We start from the raw sequence: 27,949 nt of genomic DNA, 5'->3' as shown, positions 1-27,949 counted from the left end.
GAACTGAGGTACTACTACTACATTACTACTACTACTAATAAATTTTATTATTTTAATGCTGCTCATCTGACTGGCTTGCCCCAGTCACTCTGGGCGGCTCCCAACAGAATATTAAAAACACAAGAAAGCACCAAAGATTAGAAACATCCCTAAACAGGGCTGCCTTCAGATGTTTTCTAAAAATCTGAAAGTTGTTTATTTCCTTGACATCTGATGGGAGGGCGTTCCACAGAGTGGGTGCCACTACTGAGAAGGCCCTCTGCCTGGTTCCCTGTAACTTCACTTCTCACAGTGAGGGAACCACCAGAAAACCCTTGAAGCTGGACTTTAGTGTCCAGGCTGGATGATGTGGGTGGAGATGCTCCTAAGGCCAAGGCCGTTTAGGGCTTTAAAGGTCAGCACCAACACTCTGAATTGTGTTTGGAAATGTACTGAGAGCCCCATGTAGATCCTTTAGGATCGGTGTTATATGGTCTCAGCCACCACTCCCAGCCACCAATCTAGTAATTGCATTACCACCATATGTAATGGGTTGATCCTACTAAATTAGGGGTGTGGCGCCTCATACTTGGGGTTCTCAGGCCTTTCAGTGCAGCTTCCATAGCTTTCCCCAGTTGGTTCTCCTGCCCCAGGCCTGTTGTGTGATTTTGCCTGGCTGCAATATGTCCCTGAACTGAGATCATGCCTCCTGCTTGCCTGGGAGGAAAGCTAGGAGGAAGGCATGTGTTAGAAAAACCCGTGACCTTTGCTTGCCTACTATTTAAAAGTCATATTGTTACTCCATTCACTTCTGCCTCCAGCCCTGCTTGCCACCTGCATGCAGACCCTAGACTGTTGCCTGTGAGTCAGTGTATTCCTTGAGCTGGAAGAAAGTTCCTCACCCATGTCTGGAATTTGTGGCTGCTTCTGGCCTCTTCTCTGCAGTCCCATAAGGGGAAGTGCATTTCAGAACATCCTGTGTGAATTAGGAAGAAATGCCCTTTGAAGTCATTGGACACCAATGTAATTGGAATCCTGTGGCATGTCTGGTGCTGTAATTTCACCATAGGTTAAAAGTGGTGTTTGGGGGGAAAGCATTATTATTATTATTATTAGAATTTATTTACTGCCCTATACCCAGAGGTCTCAGGGCGGTTCAGGCCTTCCTTTGTTCTCATCATCCTTATGTAAACAAACTAGTCTTGAATCCGTCTCCTGAGTATATTTTATTATGGTTATTATTATGAGCTAGGGTAGCTCTGAGGGACGTGGGTGGCGCTGTGGGTAAAACCTCAGCGCCTAGGACTTGCTGATCGTATGGTCGGCGGTTCGAATCCCCGCAACGGGGTGAGCTCCTGTCGTTCGGTCCCAGCTCCTGCCCACCTAGCAGTTCAAAAGCACCCCCAAGTGCAAGTAGATAAATAGGTACCGCTTTATAGCGGGAAGGTAACGGCATTTCCGTGCGCTGCGCTGGTGCTGGCTCGCCAGCTGCAGCTTCGTCACGCTGGCCATGTGACCTGGAAGTGTCCTTGGATGGCGCCGGCTCACGGCCTCTAGAGCGAGATGAGCACGCAACCCCAGAGTCGGACACGACTGGCCCATACGGGCAGGGGTACCTTTACCTTACGGTAGCTAAGTTGGTAGAGTATGAGCCCCATTTTGGGCAAAGGTTGCCTGCATTGCAGATGGTTGCACTGGAAGACCCTTGCAGTCCCTTCCAACTCTACAATTCTATGATGCTATTATCATGGCTTGGGAATTCTAGGAATTGACCAGCTCTTACCTATCTTGATTGTCCTGTATCATATTTTCATATGTTGTAAAACTGCCCCCCCCAAATATTTTTTTTAAGTAATCTTTTAATGAAGAGAAATAAATATCTAAAATAAATTGCACATGGCCAGATGTGTAACTGGCTCTTCCCTTGCCCTTCCCTTGATAGATTTGAGAAGTTGTCCAACAAGCTCACCGAAAAGCTTGACCTCGTAGCAAAGCGCTTGATGGAGTTGAGAGACCTGGAGGAGGAGACGGATCGCCTGCAGAACCTCTATGAGTAAGTTCCATTCTGAGTGCTTACCTGTTCATAGACCATCAGTGGCTGCTGACCCTGATATAAATGCTCCACATCTAGTGCGGAAGGCATCACGCCTCCGAATAACGGTTGCTTGGAATTGCAAGCACTGGGAGCGCCGTCTCATTCAGGTCTTGCTTGCGGGTTTCCCAGAGGCATCTGGTTGGCCAGTGGTGTAGCGTCAGGTGCTGGTGCCCGGGGCGGGGTAAGTGGACTGGGCAACCTAGTGGTGCTGGGCTGCCGAGCAAGGAACTTACTCGCAAGCCAGAGCCCAGCAGAGGAGAGAGACATAGAGATTCTTCCACTGCCTCTCATTCTCGCCTGCCCCTGGTTCAGGCCTGACCCGGGAGTGGAGCTCCAGCAGGGTGGCACTGGGTTGTTGCGCGAGGAACCTCCTTGGCACCAGAGCCCAGCGAAGGAGAGGCGCCTGGGGGTGGGGCACGCTAGGACATCCCTTCACCGGTCTTGAGGAGAGGGAGACGCTGCAGCTACCTCAGCCCCAAAGGCCCGGCCTGGGCATGGCTTCTCTCTCTGTGGCTCTGGACTAGAGGAGGAACCTGTCATGGGGGCGCAACCAGGCGGCCCCTAAAAAATGTGCCCAGGGTAATGCCCTCGGCCCCGCCCACACTAGGCCTCTGTGGTTGGCCACCGTGAGAATGGGATGCTGGACTAAATGGATGTTTGGCCTGATCTACATCCCAGATTACTGCAGAGTAGGCACCTCTTAAGGGCCCTGTGATAACGGATCAAAATAATATTGTTTTAGTCTTGGAAGAAAATCACAACCGAGCCTCCTTAGTTCAATGTTATCCCACTAGATTGCGCACATGAGGGGCCCCCTGAGATTTTGACTGCCCAGGGCCACTATCACTGCTTGGTGGTAGTAGCTGGAGAATGCTACTCCGCTTTGGGAGGAAATCATAGAAAAATTGATTATTCAGTGTCACACTTCTCGTTTCAGTTCCTCACAGACCGGCTATAGCAGAGAGCTAGGAGGTTTAGAGGTAACATTGAACAAAGAAGCTGAGAGAAGGTAAAATATTATCTGAAAGTAAAATATTGCACTAAAGACTTTCAGGACGTTTGTGTCAGATTCATAAACATACATGTGCAATTCCCTTGATGCTGCCAAATAAATGTTGTTAGGGTGGAACCTCTGGTTACGTCTCGTCCTCCTTACGAATGCTTCGGGTAATGAGCTCCGCTAACCTGGACGTAGTTGCTCCTGGTAGCAAACTTTACCCCGGGATGCGAGTGGAATTCGTGTGGCAGCAGCGCGGTGGCTGCGGGAGGCCCCATTAGCGAAAGTGCACCTCAGGTTAAGAATGGACCTCCGGAACGAATAAAGTTTGTAACTGGAGGTACCACTGTATTTAGGTCTGGATATCAAACTACCCTTTCCCAATTCATAGAATTGTGTATTGTAAACACAGGTACAGGTGCGAGATTTTCTGTGCTTATTGGGTCAGGCTTTGGTTTTTTTTTCTCCCAATCAGCCTTAGCCCCACCAAACCTACAAGCACACCCTTGCCAAGGTGCAAAATCCCCTGTGCAACTTGCAGAATTTGAACCACTGAGGATCACAGAATTCTCCATTAGCCAAATGGAAATCCTGGTCAGAAATGGAAAAGTGCAGTTGATTTAAGGCAGTGGCTATGCAGAAGGCTTAATAATTGCAAGAACACTTAGAATATAGATTGGGAACCTCTGCCTCGGTCAGACCACACCTGGAAAACTGTTCTGATTTAAGAGCAATATTGAGAAGCTGGAAGGTGTGTGGAGGAGGGCAACCAAGATGATCAGTGGTCTTGGAAACCAAGATTTATGATGAATGGTTGAGGGAGTTGGGGATGTTTAGCCTGGAAAAGAGGAGACTGAAAGGAGATAGGATAGCCATATTCAAATAACTCAAGGACTGCCCCATGGAAGATGGAGCAAGTTTGTTTTCTTCTGCTCCGGAGGGTAGGACTCCAGGCAGTGGATTCAAGTTACAAGAAAGGAGGTGCTGACATCAGGAAGAACTTTCTGTCACACACTCTCCCACAGGAGCCATTTTGTGACTGGCGCCCCCAGCACTCCCCCCAAATTCAGAATGTCCCCACTCGTCCAACAAGTTTGGCATCCCCTGTATAGAGATCTTTCTCAGCCTGCATATTATTGCTTGTTGTTTGCCTCCCTGGGCTCCTTTGGGAGGAAGGGCAGTATACTGTATATATTTAAGCACAAGTAAATTAATTAGACTAAATTAGTGCTCTCTTTTTCTGGAAAGCTTTCTCTGTTCCAAATATCCTGTTCTTTTCTGGGACTGTGGCGGTTGTTGTTTTTTAAAATGATGAAACATTGGAGATACCTTTCAAAACTGTCTCTTCAGCTGCTTTATTTTAAGAAATAACTCTTGATCTCCGAGTTACCGTGTACGAAGAAGCACTTTGAACGTTTGCAGCTGCTGTGTTGTTACCATAAACTTTATCAGCATCAGGAGATCCTTTGTACAAGAAAGGTGACCGAACCCAACATCACTGTTCTAATTGACCGTTCTGTTTAACACTGTGATGGCTAATATGTGTGGCTCTCTTCCTGCCAGAGAAACACTTCAGAACCAACTTGCTGAAATCACAGCCATGTATGAGAAAGTTGCGAATGATCAGGAAGAGTTACTGACCACTTCAAAGGAAAAGTCAGACGCTGGTAAAATGCACCTTAATACCTTAATAAAGCAGGTATGATACTGGCTTGGAGTGGCTTGATGCAACGGAATGGTGGGTGGCAGCAGCTGGGGAACCCCCAAAGGTCAAAGGCTCAGAGCCCAGGGATTGGGGTTGGAACTACAGTGAGAGGTCGGAAAGGGAAGACTGGGAGGAGGAGGTGTCTGAAGCTGAAGGGGTGACAGGGCTTGGTGAACAGGAGGAGTCTGTGGCAGAGAGAAGTCCAGGATGAGAAGCTGAAGCAGGGGAGGAGGAAGGCCAAGAGGCAGAGATGAGTCAGGCTGATGCAAGTTTCCCAGGACCAGGAGAGGAGTCTCAGATTGCTTGGGAAGGACCCAGGAGAGGAGAAGCCTTAAGTAGCTGTGGGAAGGTGGGGACATTTAGTCTCCACAACTGCCTCATAGAGGCAAGATCTACCAAAAAGAGTTGCTGTGTTCATGAGGCCTGGCACTCCTGAGCATACTTTGTTCCTTCTGGTAAAGAGTTAACTCTGCTTACCTGGTGTGATTTATTGCTGACCCGCTCCTGTCAGATACCCACTACGTGCCTGAAATGAAATCGCAGGGCTACGTGCATTTTCTACAGGTGAAGTGAAACCTGGAATATAGCAGGGTTTCATAACCTAGACTTGTGCTCTCCCTGGTTAACATTTAAATACACACATTCTCCATCCCCACTATTTCACAGGAATGGTAATTATCACTGCCACTCAGCATTTTATTTTAGTGTATTTTTGGTCTTTGTTGGAAGCTGCCCAGAGTGGCTGGGGAAACCCAGCCAGATGGGCAGGGTACAAATAATAAATTTATTATATTATTATTATTTATTAGGGGTGCATTGATTCCTCACAGAAACATGCAGTATATCTGTGCTGTATTTCCCAGGAGTCTTTATTTCAAGCCATTTCAAATAGTCTAGTTTAGCGACATTGACAGTGGGTTCAGTTTAGCCGCAAAACATCCTAAGTGTAGAATGTCTGTGCTTTCTACATATGTACTGTCAGAGCTGCTCCCAGATCCTAGCTCCCAGAGGATCACGCTAGCCAGCGTTCACTTTATAAAAGTCTTTATTGAGTTACAGTTTCCATTTTCAAGCTGCCGCGTGCAGCTCTACGTTTTATAAGCTAGACCGGCGAAGCTCCGTCTGAGTCTCCGCCCCCTGTACACCAACTTAATACCCTAGCCTTACTCCACCTTTTCCGCCTGACCGTTCTTCTCTGGGTCCCTCTGCCCCCCGTGGTCTCTTCCTTCCTGGACTCTTCTGACGCTGACCCCCCGGACCCTTCTGTCTCCTTGCGTCGGGCTTTAGGACCTGGCTCCCTTTCCGGGCTGCTTACTGCGCCGCTTTCCTGTGCATTTGAACTTGGCGCGCGCGCCCAACCTTCCACTTTCCGCTTGACCGTTTCTTCGCTCCCCGATGGAGGTGTGGCCACTCCTGACTCATGCCCTCCCCCCTGCTGCGAGCTGCCAGAGCTCGATACCTGGCGCCCTTCCTCTCCACTGCGCTCTGTTGGTGACGCTGGCCCCGATTTCCAACTGCTGCCCTCTGAACCCCCTCTGGACCCTTCTTCCTGGGGTGTCCCCCTTGGCTCCCCCCTTGCTCTGGCCACTGGTGCTCCTTTCTGTGAATCTTCTGATTCACTGGAAAGACTCGGAGATCTCGGGTCGTCGTCATCACTCATCTTTTCTTCGGACTCCTCCCCCTCGCTCTCTGTTTCCTCCCTTGCCCTCGCCTCTGCTCCTGAACCCCTGACATGTACGTATGGCATATGGTGCGAAAGTCACCCTCGAGAGCCACCACCAATCAGTGCAAACTGTACTGAGCTAGACAGACCAATGGTTTGACTCAGTATTCAACAGCTTCCTAGACTGTACACAGATTAAAGACAGGACCACCCATGCTCAAATATTTACAATCTTAAAGGCACGGCACAAAAGGAAAAGGGGATAGGGCAGGAAGAGGGAAATGAACTCAAGGACCAGTCCTTAAGTTACATTGTCCTTACAATGGGCAGCTTGAATGGAAACAGTTCATAGAATCCTGCAATGCAGGAATCTCAGCTAAAGCATCCATGACAGATGGCCTTCCAACCTCTGTTTAAAAACCGCCAAGGAAGGAGAGTCCACCACCTCTTGTGGGAGTCTGCTCTGCTGCTGAACAGCTCTTACTGTCAAAGTTTTTTCGAATGTTTAGTTGGAATCTCCTTTCTTGTAACTTGAAGCCATTGGTTCGAGAAAACAAGCATGCTTAGCGATGGGAGGAGCCAAAGTCCTCTCTCAGCCCAGCTGTGGAGCAGAATCTGCTTTCTCATCCATTCTTCCATAGAAATTGATTGAAATTGCCAGTCAAAACTGCATCATGCTTAGAGCCAGACTAGATGTGATGGCACCAGATCTGTGAGTTAGGTGCTCCCCTCCCAAACACTTCCTTCTTACATATGGGCAGCTTCCAACAGAAAATGCAAGAATACAGTGGTGCCTCGCAAGACAAAATTAATTCGTTCGCGAGTTTTGTCGTCTTGCAATTTTTTTCGTCTTGCGAAGCACGGTGTCGGGAAAGTTTTGGAAAAGCTTCAAAAATACCAAAGTCTTTAAAAACCTCAAAAAAGGCTACCACACCGCGTTCTATGAGTTGCTCCTCGAAGTCAAGTCGCAACTGTATTAATGGTGTTAAGAAAAAGGAAACAAACTTGCAAGACGTTTCCGTCTTGCGAAGCAAGCCCATAGGGAAAATCGTCTTGCGAAGCAGCTCAAAAAACAAAAAACCCTTTCGTCTAGTGAGTTTTTTGTCTTGCGAGGCATTCGTCTTGCGAGGTACCACTGTATACAGAAGCCCAGAGTTTCTTTTCAGTCTGGTCAAATTGTGCCTCCCAGTCTCTTGAGGGCCAAGAATAGCAGAAATGATCCATGCCCTTGCTTTTATTCCCTGTGACTAGAATGAAGAACTCACGGTAGAACTATTGAAGACCCAAGACATGGCCAAGCAACTTGCCAGCAAACTGCTTAAAAGGCAAGGTTTCTACAAAAAACGTGATGCCAAAGTGGAAGCGGAAATCACTAAACTTGAGGCAAGAGAGCCATCTTTTTGTTATGTGGCATAAATGTATTGTATGTAAGTCTCCAACTCCCGTTATCCCTAACCAGCATATTCATGGGCTGGGATGATGGCATCTAGTGGGTAACATGTTCCCTTTATGTGATTTAGTGCTGAGATCAGAGAGGACAGATCTCTGTGCCCGACATAGTATGATGTCAGATAACTGACATCATGGGTGTGTTTTCCGAGCCAAATTCAGAGGTTTAGCGGGCCCAATTGGCCTGCAGGGCAGAGATGCTCCCAACTTGAGAGGTTCCAAGTGTAGCCCATAGAGTCTCCACCACACACGGCACCAGATACTGACCTGTTGAGGACATGGCTTTGGTAGGGTTAAGGGCCCTTCTGCCACGGCATGCCTCAACACCACCCATTCTGTATAAATTACTGCTGCACATGTGAGGGGGTCAGAAGAAGTGTTCTAAACTTGCAGCCAGGAAGGAATATTGACCTCTGGTCTGTAGCAAAGATGCCTGAGCATCAAGATGATGGGAGACGCCTGACTGGGCATGGAGGGCAAGCAGTGGTTTGTGGAAAGGAGGCTCAGATGGAGATGCAGGGAAGGGGTGTTCAGTCCTAGGAAGGGGAGGGGCTGTGTGGGCAGATGTCCTGCTGAGGTTGGGTCACAATGGGATGGATGGATGGATAGAGAGACAGATAGAGTGGCTTCCCTACCAGCTCTTTCCTTCATCAAAGCTGGTGCAAAAATATATACCCATGACCTCTGGTCATCTAGCAGTTGGAAAGTTTGGCCCAGCAACCCATCTGAATATGTCACTATCGCTTGCCTTGTTAGCATCTGTCTGTCTCAAGAGACAATGGAGTGTGCCTCCAAGGGTGAAGTCAGACTGCTGTGTTTGCAGCACCAAAGTGACCACCCCGGGGCACAGTGTGTATGGAGGTCCTGAGCTTCCCAGACTACAAAACCCACCTCTTGGCTTTACTGATGAGGTCCAAAGGAAAGCAAAGCAGTATATCTGGCACTACCTTGGCTGCAGGAGTTGCCAGAAGGAGGCGTAAAAGGCGCCATCCAACCACTTTAGGGACCCAACTCCAGATTTGTGTCGGGTTTACTCCTTATCCTTTCTTCTCCCCAGGATATCTTGCAAGGCCATGAAGGTTTAGGATAAGAGCTTTCCTTCTCCTAGATGGGCTACCTTCCCCTGCTGGGGAGCTCCATTTGCCCCTCACTTCCCTCCACAGCATGTGCAGAAACTGCCTTCTTAACTGTTGGACCCACTATTGGTCTCATCCATTCCATCCGCCACAGTCTGTCTTCACGTGCAGGGAAAGTCCCTAACTCACCGAGGGTTTGAGACCCATTGACTTAGCTGTGCTGTTTTGAGAATCCCAAACACTTTGGAAAGGCCAGCTGTTCAATTCATCAGACCATTTAGGAAGCCTCTTCGTTCATTCCTTGTGTCCTTTCTCTAAAGAACGAATATCATACCGTAACAAAACTTACAGAGGAAAAGGAAGAACAACTGAAAGTTAATGTCCCACTTTCGGAGCAGTTGAGAGTGGAATTGGAGGAACTAAATGCTGAATATACCATCCGGAAGGACTTGTATGACGGTATGCCTTGAGTAGTTTCCATAGGACAGCAGCTTTTTCTCCTGCCTGTTTCTAAACTTTGTACATCCCATGACATCACAGAGCAATAATGAGCACAAGGGAGCGCAGGCTTCCTCTTCCCCCAAACCTTCTTAGTATATTGTATTCTGCAGATAGGAGTCGGGGGACATAGGTCAGGGATGGAGCCCATGCTTTCTCAGCTGAAGTGCCTGGCGCCATCCCTGCCCTCTCTAGCTAACCTGGAATGCTGCTGCCAATCTTAGCAGACAGCATTGGACCAGGTGGACTAATACGTTTACCCCCCAATTCAAGGCAGCTTCCTGTGGGGTGATGTTCGGGGGTTTATATTTTATGTACAAGACACAACTACTGCTTTTTAACCCCATTGGGTAATCAAAGCAGCTCGTAACATCAAAACGCAATAGAAGCAACTATAAATGCAGCCTACAACCTTAAAAACACAGCCATTAAGAACAAATCTATTAAAAGAAATCCACCAGCAAGTTAGCCATCAAAAGACTGTTCAGTAGGCCAGGTTTTAAATCTTTTCTTCTGAGGCACAGTTAGAGGTCAGTGAGCTCTACACTCCCTTGGCTAGATTTGAGATGGATTTGGGTAAAAACAGTTACAGATAGGTAGCCGTGTTGGTCTGCCATAGTCAAAATAAAAAAATTCCTTCCAGTAGCACCTTAAAGACCAACTAAGTTAGTTCTTGGTATGAGCTTTCGTGTGCATGCACACTTCTTCAGATACACTGAAACAGAAGTTGCCAGATCCTTCTATAAGAAGATCCTTATAGAAGGATCTGGCAACTTCTGTTTCAGTGTATCTGAAGAAGTGTGCATGCACACGAAAGCTCATACCAAGAACTAACTTAGTTGGTCTTTAAGGTGCTACTGGAAGGAATTTTTTTATTTTGGGTAAAAACAGTTAACTTTCAAAACTTTGAATTAACTTTACGAAGTTCAGGGCCTGGAACACTCCTGGCGCAGAGAATGCAGCAAGTCAGGGGAAAGGGTCAGAGTGCTAGACACAGAGCCAAGAGGCCACTACCTTTGAGGAACTTAAACCATGTGGGTGGAGCACGTCTCTAGCACTCAGTTACCTGTCCATGGTCCTGCAGGCCTTCCATTTGATCCTCTTCTCTTGAACCCTGGATCTGTATTGTCTGCCTCCTTGCCTCCCAATATAATGGACTGTCCTCCTTGTTCCTGGTTCCTGCGCTGACAGCTGGCTGTACCCCCTACCTTCCTGACTGCCTATGGGCCCTGCTGCCTCAGAAGAGGAAAATCCATGGGCCAGGCATAGGCAAACTCGGCCCTCCAGATGTTTTGGGAGTACAACTCCCATCATCCCTAGCTAACAGGACCAGTGGTCAGGGGTGATGGGAGTTGTAGTCCCCAAACATCTGGAGGGCTGAGTTTGCCTATGCCTGCCATAGGCAGTTGCAGAAAATGTTAGGGACTAGAGCCATTCTCAGATATGGGAATTAAGATAGAGCAGGCAGATCTGAACTTGTGTGTAATGAAAAGCTTCTGCACCTCTCTGGTCTCTGTTAGAGAGATCATACTGGGTTATTTGGGACGTGGGTGGCGCTGTGGGTTAAACCACAGAGCCTAGGACTTGCCGATCAGAAGGTTGGCGGTTCGAATCCCCACAATAGGATGAGCTCCTGTTGCTCGGTCCCTGCTCCTGCCAACCTAGCAGTTTGAAAGCATGTCAAAGTGCAAGTAGATAAATAGGTACCGCTCCGGCGGGAAGGTAAACAGCGTTTCCGTGCACTGCTCTGGTTCGCCAGAAGCAGCTTAGTCATGCTGGCCACATGACCTGGAAGCTGTATGCCGGCTCCCTTGGCCAATAAAGCGAGATGAGCGCTGCAACCCCAGAGTCGTTCGCGACTGGACCTAATGGTCAGGGGTCCCTTTACCTTTACCTTACTAGGTTATTTGGGTGCTGTTGTGGCTTATATTAGCTTAAGTAAAATGGAGTCTTTCCTCCTCCTGTTTTGTTTCTAGAACTCCAGGAAGAGATGCTCACACTAACTAAGTGCATAGACAAGTCGACAAAGGAGACCGCCAAACTCACCAGGCTAAAGGTAATCACTCTGGTGTGATTTGTGCTTTTGGGGGCATCAAATTTCTGGCAGCTCTGTTTCTGTGATGGCTGGTCCCTGCCACCCCAGAGGTAAATATTCACACAACTTGAAGCTGCAGACCAGTAAAATCTTCCTAATCCTAATGTTTAAACACATCTAGTATACTACACGACTACATCACATGCTGACTATCATCTCCACGTTATTTTGCTGATGGAGTTAATTAAGCTGGTCACTTGGGAACTTTAAGGTGAGAAGGACCAGTTTCATGGAGAAGTAGCACCGCCCAGCGTGCAACTTATTCAAATAGGTCACACAAGGAGGCCACACAGTAACGGCCTCTTCCTCAGGCCTGGGTTATGGGATGGATGGCTCCACTGCAGAATGTGGCCGTTAGCTAAGATGAGGAAAACCTTTTGTGGCCCAAAGATAGAAATCCAGAAAGAAAGTAAATTATCAAACCATCAATTCTAGCACACGGGTGGGGGTGGGGGGGGAACCTAAATTGTATAATTTGGTATTTGAATCATTTGTATTAGGAATTGTAATGAGGCTATTATTGGTTTATTGTAATTGAAAAATAATAAAAAATATTATTAAAAAAAGACTGCATTCCAACTTCTAGGCAGGGGTTGTGTGTGTGTGTATCAGTGATGGGCAGAATAACAAATTTGACATGAAATTTATACATTGCTAGATTGTAGGGGGGAAACAACCTACAGTAAAGGCGATTTACAAATGATAAAACTGTAAAGCCAGTAAAAAGATTACAACCCTAATTTAAAACATCCAAAATATTTATGCAGTTTGTAGTTTTTTACCTTTGTATAGTAGGCTTGTTCCTACAGCCCCTCACACATCCCTCTCTGCCTTCCGTCCAGGCCGGCGAAAAGGGTTATCAGAGTTTAAGGACACATTCCAGCTGGGCACAAACACCCCAAGATGTGAAAGAGGGCCAGTGAGGGGTGTGGCTGGGGAGAATCCCAGGAGCCAATTAGAGAGGCCCAAGGCGTTGCTGGATAAATAACAGAGCAATCCAAACTCCCACCCGTTTGATGGGGTACAGGTGCCCCTCCCTCAGGTGACCTCCATTGGTGGGGAAGTCCTGCTAGCAAAGAGCACCTGACCAAAAGGTGTGCAGGCAGAGAAGCTACCACCAGTGGGAGTTTCAGGAAGGGGCTGGACTGGTGTAGGATCTGATGGATCCTATGTAGACCCTGCTGCCATCATGTGAACAGTGGGCAGAATCCAGGCCTCTTCTCGGTGCCAGCATGGGAGCTGTTGCAGCAAAAGGGTGTTTTTCCCTTCTACCTTGGTTGGCACAAGCACTGGGGTGGTGCTTTTTGAGTTGACACTGGGCAGAATGGAAGCTGTATCAGGGGCGACTGCCCCATGGTGATACATTTGCACATGGAAACAATGGATGTCACAGCTAGAGTAGCACGAGCAGCAGCCCTGAACATAGGAAGAATTAGTGCCCTACTTTGTTTTCCTGCCTCCTCCCCATCCCTTTTATATAGTGTCTATTAGACTGTCAGTGCTCACTAACTAACTAACTATTCTTTCCTCACAGTCTCACGCAAAGAACGTAATAAAGACCAACAGGGAGAAAGCATTGCATCAGCTGCAAAGCTTCACACATTCTCTGAAGTACCTTGAGAGAGACATCTATGAGATTAATAGGAGGCTGTACATTTTGAACGGAGAAAACGACAGATTAAGAGCAGTGAGTATCCCGAGTCTGACTCTGGCACATAAAGCACCACAGCCCACACCCTCAGGAAGTAGAAGTTAACATATCACAGTAGCGTGACACACAAACCAATACAAGGACCAGGAAGAGCTTTGAAAAAGTTGTTTATTGTACTTCATTATTGCTTTTTGGATATTTTTGTTGTAGTGAGGAATGCATGTATTCTGGGTGCACCAAAACCGGAAGCTGCCAAACTGGGGAAAGTTGGCATTGTGCAGTTTGGTCTCTGCAAACCCTAGAAATGGCTGCCCTACTGCAGGAAGCCATTCTTAGGCGTTATTTTACCCTGGTGATCTTACTCTGCCTGTTTGGCAGCTGCTGGCTGCAGGGAGAGTGTCATGCTCACTGTGGTTGCACATTTGACTGGGTTGTGGATTCCCAGTACAGTGATTGACCCCATTTGCTGCTCTCTCCTGCCTTTGGCCTCACTTTGTAATATATATATATATCCCCCCTCTTTTTCTCTACCTCTGTACTCAGGATACATAGGTGCCTTAGGTGCCAACACACTTAGGAGCCTCTGTCATGCATTTGAGAGCCAGTGTGGTGGTGTGGTTAAGAGCGGTAGTCTCGTAATCTGGGGAACCGGGTTCGTGTCTCCGCTCCTCCACATGCAGCTGCTGGGTGACCTTGGGCCAGTCACACTTCTCTGAAGTCTCTCAGCCCCACTCACCTCACAGAGTGTTTGTTGTGGGGGAGGAAGGGAAAGGAGATTGTTAGCCGCTTTGAGACTCCTTAAAGGGAGTGAAAGGCGGGATATCAAATCCAAACTCTTCTTCTTCTTCTTCTTCTGACACCATGGGCTTCGTGGTCCATGAAAATTTACTTGTTTGCCGTTCAGCTGCTATATGACCATTCACTGCATATGCACACCAAGATATCAGACTCTGATCTCTCCCAGCCCTTCTTGGAGATGCCAGAGAGTGAACCAGGGACCTTCTGCATACAAACCACAGAACTGTGACCCTTCCACACAGAACTTGGGGGGAGCTGCTATGCCTTTCCCCCTGCAATGTGATCCACAAACCAAATCTCTGCCATCCATCCATTTTCTTAAAATTTGTACATCACCAGCTGCCCCAGCCCAGGCTTCCTTCTTAAATCACTTGAAGTTTACAGAGAATTTGCTGGTGTGGTTCTATCCCAGATAGCTTGGGGAAATTCAGTAATTATGCAAATTTTAAATATTCAGTCCTGCCCGTGGAATTTAGGTTTCCTTAGGGCAGAGTACACAAGGTGCAGATATGTGTGAAAGAAGCATATAGAAGTGAATGGAGAGATGTCATATTCACTGTAAATTTTGTATGTTTTCATCCAAACCTTCTTAGGTCACAGGAAATTTCTAAATAGAACCGGAATCGAAGGGGTAAACGTTGGGTAGTTTAATGAGTGCAAGGGTACTTTCAGGTACTTACAAGGACTCAAATCACAGGGCAGAGTATTAAACTCACAAAAATAAGCAGCACAGTAAAGCGTTAGGAATATAGGTTGTTAGACCTTTTTAATCCCCTTCAGCTGTACGCAGCAGCTGACCTGTTTTTACCCCTCGTGCAATGAGCAGACTACACACTGTTAAGTAAGTTTAAAATTATTTACTTACAGATTCAAGGTCTCAATCCTGCATTGTTCCATGCAGCAGCAAGGATAACGTAGGCAAAATACTCTTTTGTAGAAAATACAGAATATAGTTTCAAACATGTGTTTTAAGTTTGGGAGCAAGCCTAGACATGTCTTTTTCAGTGCAGAGAGAAAGGAAGAGCAAAAGGGTGTGACCTAGCTGAGCCTATCTAGCAATACAACTCTGTGGTCCTTTAGCACTTTGTGCACTAACTAGTCCTATGCCTGCTAGTTGTATTTGACTGCAATCTCCCGCAAGAAAAACAAGATGTGACTTAAGAAGTGATAGGCTTGTTGTATATTATTAACAAGGACATGTCAGATGCTGACACTCTGAGAATGTTTTTACCCTGGCAGGGCATTGCCTTTCTAAAAGAAGATATCTCTGAAATCGAAAGTGAGGCAAAACTCTTTCGGTCAGAGAGGCAAGAAACCCAGAAAGCTACAAAAGAGCTTCATGGTGAGTGATGTGTGGCATGAAGTTGATTGCTGCAATACAAAAGCCCCGCATTGGAAGGTTGCTTCCAGACCGCTGCTGTTTTGCAGGTGGGAATCAATCACATACCTGCAGACTCAGGTCGCACAATTAAAGCGGATTTGGCACTCTTGCACAACAAACCTACGTAACCCCACCACCAAGGAAAAAACACCGCAAAGCATGGGGTAACCTTCGCTTGACGTAGTATCCCTCTCTACAGACAAATCAGTATGAATTTTCAGTAAACTGGCCATCACACACCTCCGGCAATATGGGCCATGGCTGGCTTTGCCAACAAGTTTTTTAGATCTGTGCCTTTATGGCTGCCTTTCCTCATGGCTGGTCGGCCATGCTGAGCAATCAAAACCGTCTTCTCTGAATTGTGTCTCCGAGCTGGTTCTCAGCCAGAATGTACACACTGCACTGAGTAGCCACAGACCCACATATGCAGTGCTGCAGTATTGAGATTCTGGGGAAGGTCTATAGCCCAGGGGAGCAGAGCAGCTGCTTTTGATTCAGAAGGTCTCCGTCCATGGCATACGCAGAGAGGACTGGGGAAGGCTGCCCCCTCTTGAAAGCCTGGAGAACCATTGTCAGTGTAGAGAAAGGCCAGACGGACCAGTGCTCTGACTGCAGGGCAGCTTCCTATTCCTGCGTTGCAGGAGGTTCACAGAATTGTAGAGTCGGAAGGGACCCCAAGGGTCATCTAGTCCAACCCCCCCATGCAGAAACCTAATGACCCTCAAGGTCCTTTCCAACTCTACATTTCTATGGTTCTAAGCTGCATTATCGCTGAAGACCAGGCTTCCTCAACCTCGGCCCTTCAGATGTTTTGAGACTACAATTCCCATCAACCCTGACCAATGGTCCTGCTAGCTAAGTCTCATGGGAGTTGTAGGCCAAAAACATCTGGAGGGCTGAGGCTGAGGAAGCCTGGCTGAAGGCAATGCATGCCCAGGGGGATTCCTTGGGACTGCCGTAGATCAGCATTAAAGGCCAGGTGGAAACAGAGGTGCCAGTCAAGGGGGGAATCAGTGTGTATTCATGCACACACAGACATACAGAGAGGTATGTACGAATGATAAAAATATATCTTAATCTGCTCCCTGGATTGACACCCCATGTACAATACATAGGGCAGTTTTTTGTTTCGTTCTTGCATTTGCAGTGTTCCCATTATTGAGAGAGGAGAGTGCCAACAACCACAGTGGGATTCCTATTAGTAAGCTACCTGTAGTGGTTTGGAGTTACTCGTGCGTAAACTGTCCCCTTTTGGAGCTTGGCTGCCTGGGTTAAACTGTCCTGACTGCACAGTCCATCTCAGTGTGGCTGCCTCAGTCGCTCGCAGAATCTGTCTGTGGGCGTTTCTTAAACCGTTGCCAGCATAAGAGTTGTTTGACTCCCAATCGTCTCCGCCTCTCATTGCGCGGGAGTCTCCTGCGCAAGGAGGGCGTGGGCAGTGGAGGACCAGGGCTCTCCTCACGGACTTCCAAGGAAGAATCCCGGAGCCCTTCCACCTCTTCTCCCATTTGCTCTCCTGGATCTTTGGTGTTACGCTGATTTCCTTCCCCCTCCATCAAGCTGCGTCTCCCCCTAGTGCTTCTACCTTCCCCTGCAGAATCGGAGAGCCTCTCCTTCGCCTGTTGCTCTGATGTCAGTTTCCTGACACTACCCAAGTTCAGAGGTGTAGGGCAGGTTGCTTTCTCCACAGAAACATCACCAGGAATTCCCCTGCAGGAATAAGGGGTCACTTGCACCGGAGTGGGATTTAAACCTGCCCCTGCCACCAACCACTGGGACCAACCCCCCCTCCTAGCTGTGGGTTTTCAGTGGTTAGATTGTGTTCTTAATGCTTTTGTTTATAACAGAAAGATACCATATTTTTCGCTCTATAACACGCACCTGACCATAACACGCACGTAGTTTTTAGAGGAGGAAAATCCGTAGGCATGCCACCCGTAGGCATTCCCTCCATAACACGCACAGAAATTTCCCCTTACTTTCTAGGAGGAAAAAAGTGAGTGTTATGGTGCAAAAAATACGGTATTTTATTAAGCTAACTGGCACTCTAGAAGCACCAGGTATCCAACGCTTTTGATAAAAGTATTTCATTTGGTCTCAGTTGCTGTCTGGATTTTCTCTTTCTATAGATAGTATAAAAATCACTTTTAAATGGAGCATTTTAAAAGTTTGGCTTTTTGGCAGACATTTCCCTAAACGGTCTAAAATGTCTTAATTTCTTTTAGGACTTTATGTCAAGAAGTGGATAAGGGACACCAAGCTTCAAAAGGTATGATGCAGTATTGGGTTAAGAACAGCTTTTGGGACACGATGCCCTGGGTTTTTCTCCTGTCTCATCCCCCTGGAAAGAGAGCAGCTTATACAGGATTGGCTGTCAGGCTGGAAAAAAGAAATATATATTGCAAATTGGACTTGAGTTGCATAACTAATATGCTTTTGACCACTTCTGCCTTAGCCCCTGGATGAAATAGCTCATGCAAGTATCTTGCTTTTGAAACTGCAGTTCCACTTGTACTTTTTAAAAAATGATTAAAATACAATTGCATCTTACATGCATTTAACTTGCGCAATTTCAACTATTGAAGGTAGGATGGTTGAAATTTCGTGAGAAAACCATCAAGGTGGAGAGCTTAAAAGGTCTTTTTGCACCAGATCCGCTTGAGTTCTCCAGTGCGAAAAGAGCTTTTCACGCTCTCAGCCTTGCTTGCTGGGCAAGGCTTACTTGATGTATGGGCTCTGGGAGGAGAAGTGATTCTCCCTCTCCCTGAAAGCCAGTGTGGTGTAGTGGTTAAGAGCGGTGGACTCGTGATCTGGTGAAGCGGGTTCGCTTCCCCGCTCCTCCACATGCAGCTGCTGGGTGACCTTGGGCTAGTCACACTTCTCTGAAGTCTCTCAGCCTCACTCACCTCACAGAGTGTTTGTTATTGGGGAGGAAGGGAAAGGAGAATGTTAGCCACTTTGAGACTCCCTTAAGGTAGTGATAAAGCAGGATATCAAATCCAAACTCTTCTTCTCCTCTCCCCTTCACCTGCTAGCCTTAGGAGCAGCTCCAAAGCTTTGGGTATACATGATTTTTGTGTATATGCAGAACCTTTGGAACGTCCCACATTAGATGTGATTGCACTGTAACAAAACTATACACAGTCGTACCTTGGAAGTCAAACAGCTTAGTTCCCGACCGTTGCAAACCCGGAAGTGACTGTTCCGGTTTGTGAACTACACTAGAGCCAGTGTGGTGTAGTGGTTAAGAGCGGTAGTCATGTAATCTGGGGAACCGGGTTCGTGTCTCCGCTCCTCCACATGCAGCTGCTGGGTGACCTTGGGCCAGTCACACTTCTTTGAAGTCTCTCAGCCCCACTCATCTCACAGAGTGTTTGTTGTGGAGGAGAAAGGGAAAGGAGATTGTTAGCCGCTTTGAGACTCCTGAAGGGGAGTGAAAGGCGGGATATCAAATCCAAACTCTTCTTCTTCTTCTTCTTTGGAAGCCGAACGTCCGACAGGGCTTCCGCGGCTTCCGATTGGCCGCAAGAGCTTCCTGCAGCCAATCAGAAGCCATGCTTTGGAAGTCAAACGGACTTCCGGGATGGATTCCATTCGATTTCCGAGGTACGACTGTAAACCGTTCAGCCCGGACACTGAGATCCAGCGCCGAAGACCTTCTGGCGGTTTCCTCATTGCGAGAAGTGAGGTTAAAGGGAACCAGACAGAGGGCTTTCTCGGTAGTGGCACCTGCCCTGTGGAACGCCCTCCCTTCAGATGTGAAGGAAATAAGCAGATATCTTTAAAAGACATCTGAAGGCAGCCCTGTTTAGGGATGTTTTTAATATTTAATTCTGTATTGTTTTTAACACTCGATTGGAAGCCGCCCAGAGTGGCTGGGGAAACTCAGCCAGATGGGCAGGGTATAAATAATAAATTATATTCTATATTATATTATATTGCTGCCATCTCTGTAACACCTAAGTTACGGACAGATTTTCGATGGAAACAAGCGTTACACATTCGAATGTAGGTATTCAAGAAAAGAGGCTGGGGCAACCCTAACCAGCCTTTTGCAATAGAAAGTTTAATAGCCCAACTTGAAGGTGAGCCATCTTTCTTTCGCTGCAGTTTTTCTTGAGGTACCAGAAAGACGTCATGATTATTCTGGAGGAGTATATAAGGAAACACAGGAAAAGGAACGACAAGCTTGACTATGTTTACGACGGGCTGCAGCTAAACTATATGGCAATGGAGTCTCTGTTAGAAAGCAGGTCGGACCTGGGTGACGAGGTGAGCTCACTCTGCAGTGGTGGCGCATTGGTTCAGTTCTACACAAAGGGCAGCTGAAACAGCAGAACTTACACTCCGTGAAGCAAATTCTTGGCAACAGAAATATACCACGCACAAGGCGGCTGGGGAAGATCTGGAACAATATATTCTGGCAGCACTTACAATTTTCAGTAGCTCAAGACAGGTGCCATTTGTTGCAATGTACAGAAACCCTATCGGGACGCAGGTGGCGCCGTGGGTTAAACCACAGAGCCTAGGACTTGCTGATCAGAAGGTCGGTGGTTCGAATCCCCGCAGCGGGGTGAGCTCCCGTTGCTCGGTCCCAGCTCCTGCCAACCTAGCAGTTCGGAAGCCTGTCAAAGTGCAAGTAGATAAATAGGTACCACTCCGGCGGGAAGGTAAACGGCATTTCTGTGCGCTGCTCTGGTTCGCCTGAAGCGGCTTATTCATGCTGGCCACATGACCCAGAAGCTGTACGCCGGCTCCCTCGGCCAATAAAGCGAGGTGAGCACCGCAACTCCAGTCGGCCACGACTGGACCTAATGGTCAAGGGTCCCTTTACCTTTACAGAAACCCTACATGAGACATTCAGGAGTCAAGCTGTATTTCCAGTAGGGCTTTATTCCGGTTGCAGTCTTGCATCATCATCAAGTAGTCTTCTTACATCCAGGAATCAGCACACACATACACATACAGGGGAGAAGCCAGCGTGGGGGAGTCAACCATATCTCTTTATGCTGCTGAGTCAGCATTTCTGCTTAGCGGAGAGTGATAACTCTGATACCCACAACAATCCAACACCGTTCTCTCTGTTCCCACTCCCTAATAAACTTGCTTAGAAAGGAAAAGGAAACACACCAAAAGAGCTTTAATTTTTCATTCTTTTCCTCCCTTTCTTTTTGCTAGGGGCAGGAATCTGAACAGTAATCACAAAGGCCCTGCGACCGCATATATCCTTCTTATCCTACCTTTCCTGCAGCCGGAAGCCCAAGATTGACAGTACCTATTTGCGAATGGTCAGAGGTAGGGGGAGCACATAATACAGGGATTGAAGATTTCAGGTTTCCCTACTGCAAAATTTGGATTACCTTGACACAGAATGTTAATTGAAAATAGTAATAGGTGGCTCTATAAGAGAACTTTTGCTCCGGCAAAAGGTAGAACATTTATTCTGGGAAAGCAAGGTGCAAAACCAGGTAGGTGCTTGAAAGAGCATGCTCTCCCACAAAAATCTTTCCTCTGCAAAATTGGCTGACGTGAATTGGGAGATTTTTCCTAATCACGATTTAAATCACTAGTCCGTAAGACTTGATTTAAATCATCTTCTTTTTTTTACAGAAAGACTCATTCTTGCTGGTATAATCTTAACATTTACAACCAGATGAAGGTTTCATTTTTGGAATAATAAATTTTCAGAGTAGTTTTTACAGTTATATCAAAAATTTCTGATTTGGTTATACTATTAGAAATACGTAGACCAATAATTATGAAATTATTGTCAGGTTTAATAAGTTTATGTTTGGACAGGTTTTCTGCTGTACTTTATGGGAAGGAGAAAAATAATCATTTCATTAACAATTTAAACAATGTATTTAACTAAAAAACATTATAGCTTATGTATCCATGTTTGTTCGCTGATGTGATCAAACATTTTTTTTAGTACACATGAAAAACTTAAACAAATCCTTATTTCCTGATGAATAGCCTTTAGACTATAGTGTAACATAAATAGAAGATTATCTTTAAAAATATTTCCCCCCCAAAAAGCATTTTATTTTAAAAATGCGATTGAAATTAAAAAATCTGATTTAAATAAAAAAATCTGATTTTTTAAAAATAATTGATTTTTATCCACCCTGCATCAAAGTGTTGCTACAAACAGATATTAATAAAAATAATAACAACTGCATTGTTCTCCCAAACCTCTTATCTAGAAATGAAGAGACTGCAAGAGCTGTGGACTGAAGTCGGAACACTGAGCTTTTATTCTTCCACATATCATTCTTCAAAGACGCGATAAAATACTGCACTCAGAAATAAAAGTTACACTGTTTCCAGATACGCTGTACAAAATGTTTCATGTTCGCACAGCAAGGGCAAATAATAAACATATTTACAGGGGACGGGCCTTGATCCTTCACCAACGGGTGACTCTGGCTCCTGTGGCTGATGGAACACTTCTAAGGCATTACATGCACAGGTGCATCCAGATGTTGCTTAGGAGGATAGAATCGAGCTGATGTGGGGGGACTAAGCCTTGATCCTAAAGAAACTTTACCCGAAAGCTGGCTGATAAGAGAACTGACAGCTTCCTATAAGAGGGGAACGATGGCTGGGCCCCAGAGAACCTCAGCCTACAACGCTGGATTCTTGGCTCAACGTCCGTTTGCTCCATCGGAGAGTATCCGCGAAGGATCCGTGTACTTTGCAGTAAGCAAGTAAAAAAGAGCAGGTCCCGGCACCAAAGCCAGCAGGGGCAAGTCTTGGTAGACGTTGTTCAGCTTGGAGATGGAGATGATCCCGTAGGCGTGCAGGAGCCAGTGGCTGAACAGAACAATGAGCCTTTTCTTCCTGACAAGGAGATCCTTGAAAGTCTGGTAAAACAGGAGACAAGATGTTGCCGTTAGTTTTTACACAGACGTCGTCTGAGGCTAACGCAGAGATTTCAGAAAGGGGCAGAATGAAATCAAGGTGCCTTCTGAAGCCTCTCCTTTTGTCTCTTGGTGGAGAGAGTTATCTGAACTAAGCCGTTCTTAGTTTCCCTCGTTATCATATTTTTGGGAGAGCTCTGAGGAAGGGAATGGCACAATTGCAGGTGCCACATAATACCCTGTTCCACATTTGTAATAACTTGGTCTTTTCGCGTGGTAGCACCTACACATTGGAACTCCCTGCCCATTCACATCAGGCAGGCCCTTTCACTGTGCTCCTTTTGGCACCTGCTAAAAATATTTTTGTCCAGACAAGCCTGCCCACATCTTTAGAACGTTGGCACAAGTTTTAATCCACTGCTATTTCAACTCTTAAAAAGTTTTAAATCTTCATTAATTTTTCATACTGATAATTTTATTTTATCTTTTTCCGTGAACTGCTTTGAGGGTTTTCTTTTGACAATCAAGGGGTGTACAAATTTTATGAAACAAACAACCCCCTAACTGGAAAGGCAGGAGAGGGTCCACTGTTCATTACTCTCTCTGAAGGAGGGGAAGCAGGCACACACATTCACCAATACCAACCTATCCTCTTTAGCACTAACAGTTGCTGCTCTCCTTTAAAAGAAGCCACTTAGCAGTTGCAGCAGTTATGGATGCCTTTGCTTAAGCCCTTTTCCATAGCAGCATCCTGCTGGTGGAATGCTCATTCCTCAAGAGACCCACCTGATAGCAACCCTGTTTTCATTTTGGCACCATGTGTAAGATTTATTATTTTGTCGTTCACTCTTTATTTGCATTTGCTGTTTTAACAATTGGTGCAACCCCCCCCCCCCCGAAATCCTTGGCTAAAGATTAAAATAGTCGGGCGACATCAGGCAGGGAACAGCTTCTTTGAAAAGCCAGGCAATAATACTGACGAGGAAGGATTCTTATGCAATAACTATGGCTGCTTTTCCTCCTGACTGTATGAGATGGTAACCAGCTAGTTCATAAGCCTCTCCTGATATGCTGACTGTTCAGAATGCTGATCAGAGCCCCCCCCCCCCCCAATCTAAACAAGAAGAGAGGTTATCTCCCTCTCCGGTGTAGAACGTGTGAACAAAGACTTTAGCTGTCTCAGGCTTTTGAACATAAAACAATTAAAGAATGGCAGGATAGACCTCTTTGCCAACCCAGGGCAGGGGTGGGAGAGCGGAATCCCCTGAATAGGAATTTCAATCACTTATTGCTGACCATTTCCTCTGTTTTCCATTTTCTCCCTTCAGTTGTAGGTCACTTTTTAAAAAGTATATTTTTTAAAATGAAACTGTGTTTTACTTACATCTACTTCGGAAGCTGACAGATACACAACCAGGGTGACGAGAGATAACACTATGATGATATAAGGGAAAGCATAGTCTAGAAGAAAACAGTTGTACGTTACATTGACACACCAACACAATTTTACCGCACCAGTCATGCAGAAGCTATAAATAGTTGTTATGGGGTGCAATCCTGAGCATGCCTACTCAAAAGTAAGTCCCACTGAGTTCTATCAGCCTGACTTTACCCAGTGCCAGAGTGGGGGCAAAGGTTGGATAGAAATAATAAAATTCTGTATCCTTGTAGTAACCAAAAGTGAGTGGTATGAACAGTGCTCAGCTCACAAGGTGAAATGGTCCTTAGGCAGCTGCCACACTCAGTCAAATCCTGCTTTAATAATCCAGATTAGGTATGAGCTATGGTTAACATCTTCCAAACATGCCAGATTAAACTGAAAGTTAGCTTCCAAATGTGGGTTGTTTGGAAGCCATTAACCATAGTTCTTGGTTTGCATGTTAGGTGCAACTACCTGGTTTGTTCTACCGGTTGTGCAGAGGGGAAAGTGAAGGGGTGGAAAATAAAGGTGACTTACAGAGCAAGCCGCCTCCAACCGCTTGAAGCACAGTTAGGATCGGGAAGAAGTAGAGAGCTGCGTAAATGCTCTTAAATCGATCAGACTTCCCTAGCCCACAAGCAATCTTCTTCACCAAAAGGGGCCGAAGCATCATCATCAACAGTAAACAAAAGGCATAGTATATAAATACAATGGTGTAGCTGGAAGAGAGAATTGTTTATATCAGAGCACAGTAGTGCCAAAAACTTCACACCTCACTCAATATGGCCAATAAACACAAGACATATATGCCACAAGTTCTATACCTCCCCCCCCCCATTATGCAAAATCCTTACTTTGATGCTGTTACTTTCTTATGCCCTCCTGGCCCACAAATCAAGGCCCTGGCGATCTTGTACCTCAAGTCATGGCAATCTGCATAATTTCCTCTTTATCTTATTTCCTATCCTTATTCTCCCTCCAGCACGAATGCACAGTAGCGTCTTATTCCCATTCATTTTCTTCCATTGCCCTGGAGAGTCACGTGAGCCATGAGCGACAGGGAGGGAAAGGCTTAACCATTCCTCTTGGTCATAGGCAAGTTCACCATGTCAAAGTATGGCTTACTGGCACAGCTTAAATGTGTTTGCTCCCAGAGAGGAGATCACACCTGCTTTGTTCTTTTCCTGGTCCCTTTAGCTCAGCATGGCACAGCAGCTAAGGCAAGAACAAAATTTGGCTACAGGTTGTGGTTATGGAGGGGACTTAACCACAGTTGGGAGGGCGTTAGACTGAAGCTCTAAAGGTCCCTGGTTCGATCTTGGGTTTCGGGAACAGTTGGGGGTTGAACTAGATGATTATTGGGATCCCAGCTGTACAATTGCATGATTCCTCTGAGCATGATCCCAGGTTCAGATGACATGCTAACCCAGACCTTGGCTTAGTTGCAGCATGGAGCTGAAATGACCAAGGAGGAGCAAAGCAGATGCAATTTCCTCCCCAGGAGCCGATGCGTTCATTCTAAGCCATGGTTTGACCTAGCAAACATGGGTAGATTAGTAAAAAAAACCCCACTGCAACTATATAAGGGTGGGAGTAATCCCCATCAATAGAGCTTGCTTCTAAGTAAGCATGCATAGATGACCTGTAACACAGGATCAAGACACCAAGATTACCTGTTTGGGAACAGCTGTTAAGAGGTGGGGATTTTTGCAAAACAATTGCAATCTCACAGACAAGGCCACAGAAAAGATACTCACAGAGGGTAGACTGCTTCGTGGGTACAATGAATAGTGGTAATGTAATCAGGACTCGGGTTGTAGAGCATGGTGTACCAGTCAGAAAGCATCACCACCTTGCAGGAGCGGATATGCAAGGAGCCCAGGGGGTCGCTCACAAGCAGAGTAACGATGGCTGCCACGCTGCATTCGATTAAAGCAGTGATGTGCTGGAACAGAGCACTGGAGCTGGAAAGAGGGGAAAGAATCGGAATCAGGACAGGTAATTTGTATCTTATTAGACTTGTGCAATTGTAGCTTTGAGTGGGTGGGAGAGAATAAATAAAAGAAGAGCAGAAGAAACCCACTCCATTTACTTATTCCCACCGTCTCACCCATGCACAACTCTGATCGTGGCTATACCCAGCTTTGGGAAGGCAGCACAAAGGCTCTGGTAGCATCCCAGAGCCCTCTCACCACCCTCCCAAAGCCAGGTAAGCGAGACACCCAAATTAGGGAAGGAGGCATGAGGGCTGTTAGCATCCCAGAGCCCTTGTGCTGCCTTCCCAAAGCCAGGTAAACAATCCTCCAACTTGCAGAGTAGTTGGTTCCTCCCCAGCACCTTCAATGGCAAGGTAAGTGCACATTTAGACTCAAAAGTTACATTCGGTTTCTTGTTTGAAACAGGGCTTAGGAAACATTTACCTCTTTTTCCCTGAATACCATTCAATGAAGAACCAATGCAAAATCAGAGGAAGCATTGCCATAAAGCCAAGGTAAAGCCAATCGTAGCGTTCTGGAGATCCCATACATGGCCGACAGATTTTGTGAGCGTCTGTCCTTTGCCCTCTTGGACACACCTGGAGAGTTTAATCACATATTGTTTTATAAAGATATCTATTAACGTTTTGCACACACACAAAATGGCTTGGGAAAGGGATGCAGACAAATGAACAGGACTGAATAATGTGCTGTATTTGAAGGACAAACAGTTTCGTTGAGCCCAAGATGTGTTCAGGCCATCCTTTCCCCAGCCAAACCCACCAATGGTTGGATAATAGCAGCTAAAACATTATACTGCGCCAGCTTCAAATACTCAAGTGTCTTTTCACAATCCTCTACTTACCCCACATTCGCCATGAATTTCAGTCCCATTTATAAATTCTGCTGTTCTTCCACAATAAAGCCCAAGGCAATCTGGCTGAATATCTACAACTTATACAAAAGATAAAAAGGCCAAAAGAGTGGCAGATACTTGTAAGCTAATAACAGTTTGCACACTTGAAAAAAAGAGACATTGCACATACTTTTGTAAACCAAGAAATCTTTAATAATATAATAATGTTTTATTATTTATTTTTATTATCTTTAATAATAATAAAAAATAGATACATTTTAAAAATAAAAATAGCAGTTTGCACACAAATACCTTCAAACATCTTGCTTTACTAGCTTTCAGTTAGCTTTTGCCCCCTAATCACGGAACGCAGAACCAGGAAAGCAGACATGCAACAGCTTCCACTTCAAAACTATTCCAACATCAGAGAAAGGGGATGTTTAGAAGTGGTGTCATCTGACACAGAAAATCTGAGGTCGGGGGGGGGGGGTCCTATCTACAGGAAAGGGGAGAGAATCCTGGGCCATAAAATATGTTCCTTTACAGCCTTTATACCCTACCCTTATGGGCTTCTTATGGGCTCATAAGTTGTTGTTGTCGTCATCACCGCCACCACCAATTATTACTACTCCTGTTGTTGCAAGAGCAGCGCCCCCCCCCATGTTGCTGAACTGCAACTCCCATCATCCACAGCCATTAAGTGGCCACAGGTTCCCCTCCAGGAACTTAGAACTCAGCCTGTCCCAACCTCGGTTCCCCCGATGCTGTTGGGACTTCTGCCCCTCTGGCCAGCAGGACCAGGGCTGAGGGGAGTTGTAGCATCTCTCCCCCCTTGAGGGCAACGCTTCCTCGCTTTAGCCCACGAAAGCTGACATGCAACAAATATCTCTTCCCCACCTTCCCTCTCCTATAACATTATATAAAGAATTATATTTATATTATCTAGCTATCTAAAATTTAGGATACTGGAAGGCTGCTTGCTTTTGCAGTTAAGAAACCAGCCTGGTCAGCTGCCCAGCAGGAAGAAACAGCCCCTCTCACCTGGGGAAAGGTAATAAACTCAGCACCCAAAACTCACCCATCTCCGCCTATTCACCCCCCAAAATCATCCGGGTTCTTGACAGCGACAGCAGCTGGCTTTGCGTCACTTCCTCTCGGGTTCCGCCAGTCCTCGTTGATTGGTTAGTCGGCTTCACACAGCCACGCCCCCCCGATAGGCGGGGCGGTCGCGTTCGGGACCTCCTCTGGGTGGTGAGCGGGGCGTGACTCGGACTAAGCTCCTCTCTTCATTGGGCACTGAGACTGAACGGGGAGGGGGCGTGGTCTATTATGTTCGGCTCTTTTTTCATAGTAGAGCTAGAAAAATGAAGAGCGGCGCACGGCGTGAACTTCAAGGAAGTTCGCTCTTTCCCGCAGCATTTCTATGAGGAGGACGCCGCCTGATGTG

General features: G+C 46.4%; 2 protein-coding genes across 8 annotated transcripts in view; one reads left to right on the top strand and one right to left on the bottom strand.

Moving 5' to 3' along the window:
- Positions 1-21,718, top strand: part of CCDC175 (coiled-coil domain containing 175) — a 37,776-nt gene extending 16,058 nt beyond the window's left edge. For both annotated transcript variants that reach the window (XM_083518094.1, XM_083518095.1), the window contains exons 10-21: positions 1,922-2,032; positions 3,012-3,083; positions 4,635-4,770; positions 7,691-7,822; positions 9,285-9,423; positions 11,439-11,518; positions 13,092-13,244; positions 15,246-15,348; positions 17,613-17,656; positions 19,498-19,659; positions 20,566-20,682; positions 21,594-21,718. In XM_083518094.1, the coding sequence (XP_083374220.1) occupies positions 1,922-2,032; positions 3,012-3,083; positions 4,635-4,770; positions 7,691-7,822; positions 9,285-9,423; positions 11,439-11,518; positions 13,092-13,244; positions 15,246-15,348; positions 17,613-17,656; positions 19,498-19,659; positions 20,566-20,586 (1,153 nt within the window). In that variant the 3' untranslated portion in view covers positions 20,587-20,682; positions 21,594-21,718. The remainder of the gene's footprint in view (positions 1-1,921; positions 2,033-3,011; positions 3,084-4,634; positions 4,771-7,690; positions 7,823-9,284; positions 9,424-11,438; positions 11,519-13,091; positions 13,245-15,245; positions 15,349-17,612; positions 17,657-19,497; positions 19,660-20,565; positions 20,683-21,593) is intronic.
- On the bottom strand, positions 21,622-27,818 carry JKAMP (JNK1/MAPK8 associated membrane protein). Of its 6 annotated transcripts, none has more exons than XM_083519870.1 (8): positions 27,581-27,818; positions 26,815-26,914; positions 26,512-26,600; positions 26,091-26,245; positions 25,428-25,634; positions 24,208-24,389; positions 23,635-23,711; positions 21,622-22,253 (listed from the first exon to the last, which is right to left on the bottom strand). In XM_083519870.1, the coding sequence occupies exons 2-8, from the start codon at positions 26,822-26,824 to the stop codon at positions 22,035-22,037; spliced, it is 939 nt and encodes a 312-aa protein (XP_083375996.1). In that variant the 5' UTR covers positions 26,825-26,914; positions 27,581-27,818; the 3' UTR covers positions 21,622-22,034. The 6 variants fall into 6 exon arrangements, with proteins under 6 accessions (XP_083375996.1, XP_083375998.1, XP_083376001.1 ...); XM_083519872.1 differs by having other exon boundaries at positions 26,512-26,594; XM_083519875.1 differs by lacking the exon at positions 26,815-26,914 and having other exon boundaries at positions 27,544-27,818.
- Between the last annotated feature and the right edge of the window lie 131 nt (positions 27,819-27,949).

The sequence above is a fragment of the Podarcis liolepis genome (genome assembly GCF_965112155.1).
Source record: "Podarcis liolepis genome assembly, chromosome: 1".
NCBI classification, from domain to species: Eukaryota; Metazoa; Chordata; class Lepidosauria; order Squamata; family Lacertidae; genus Podarcis; species Podarcis liolepis.
Note: the sequence above shows the minus strand (reverse complement) of the source record. Positions and strands in the feature narration are given on the sequence as shown.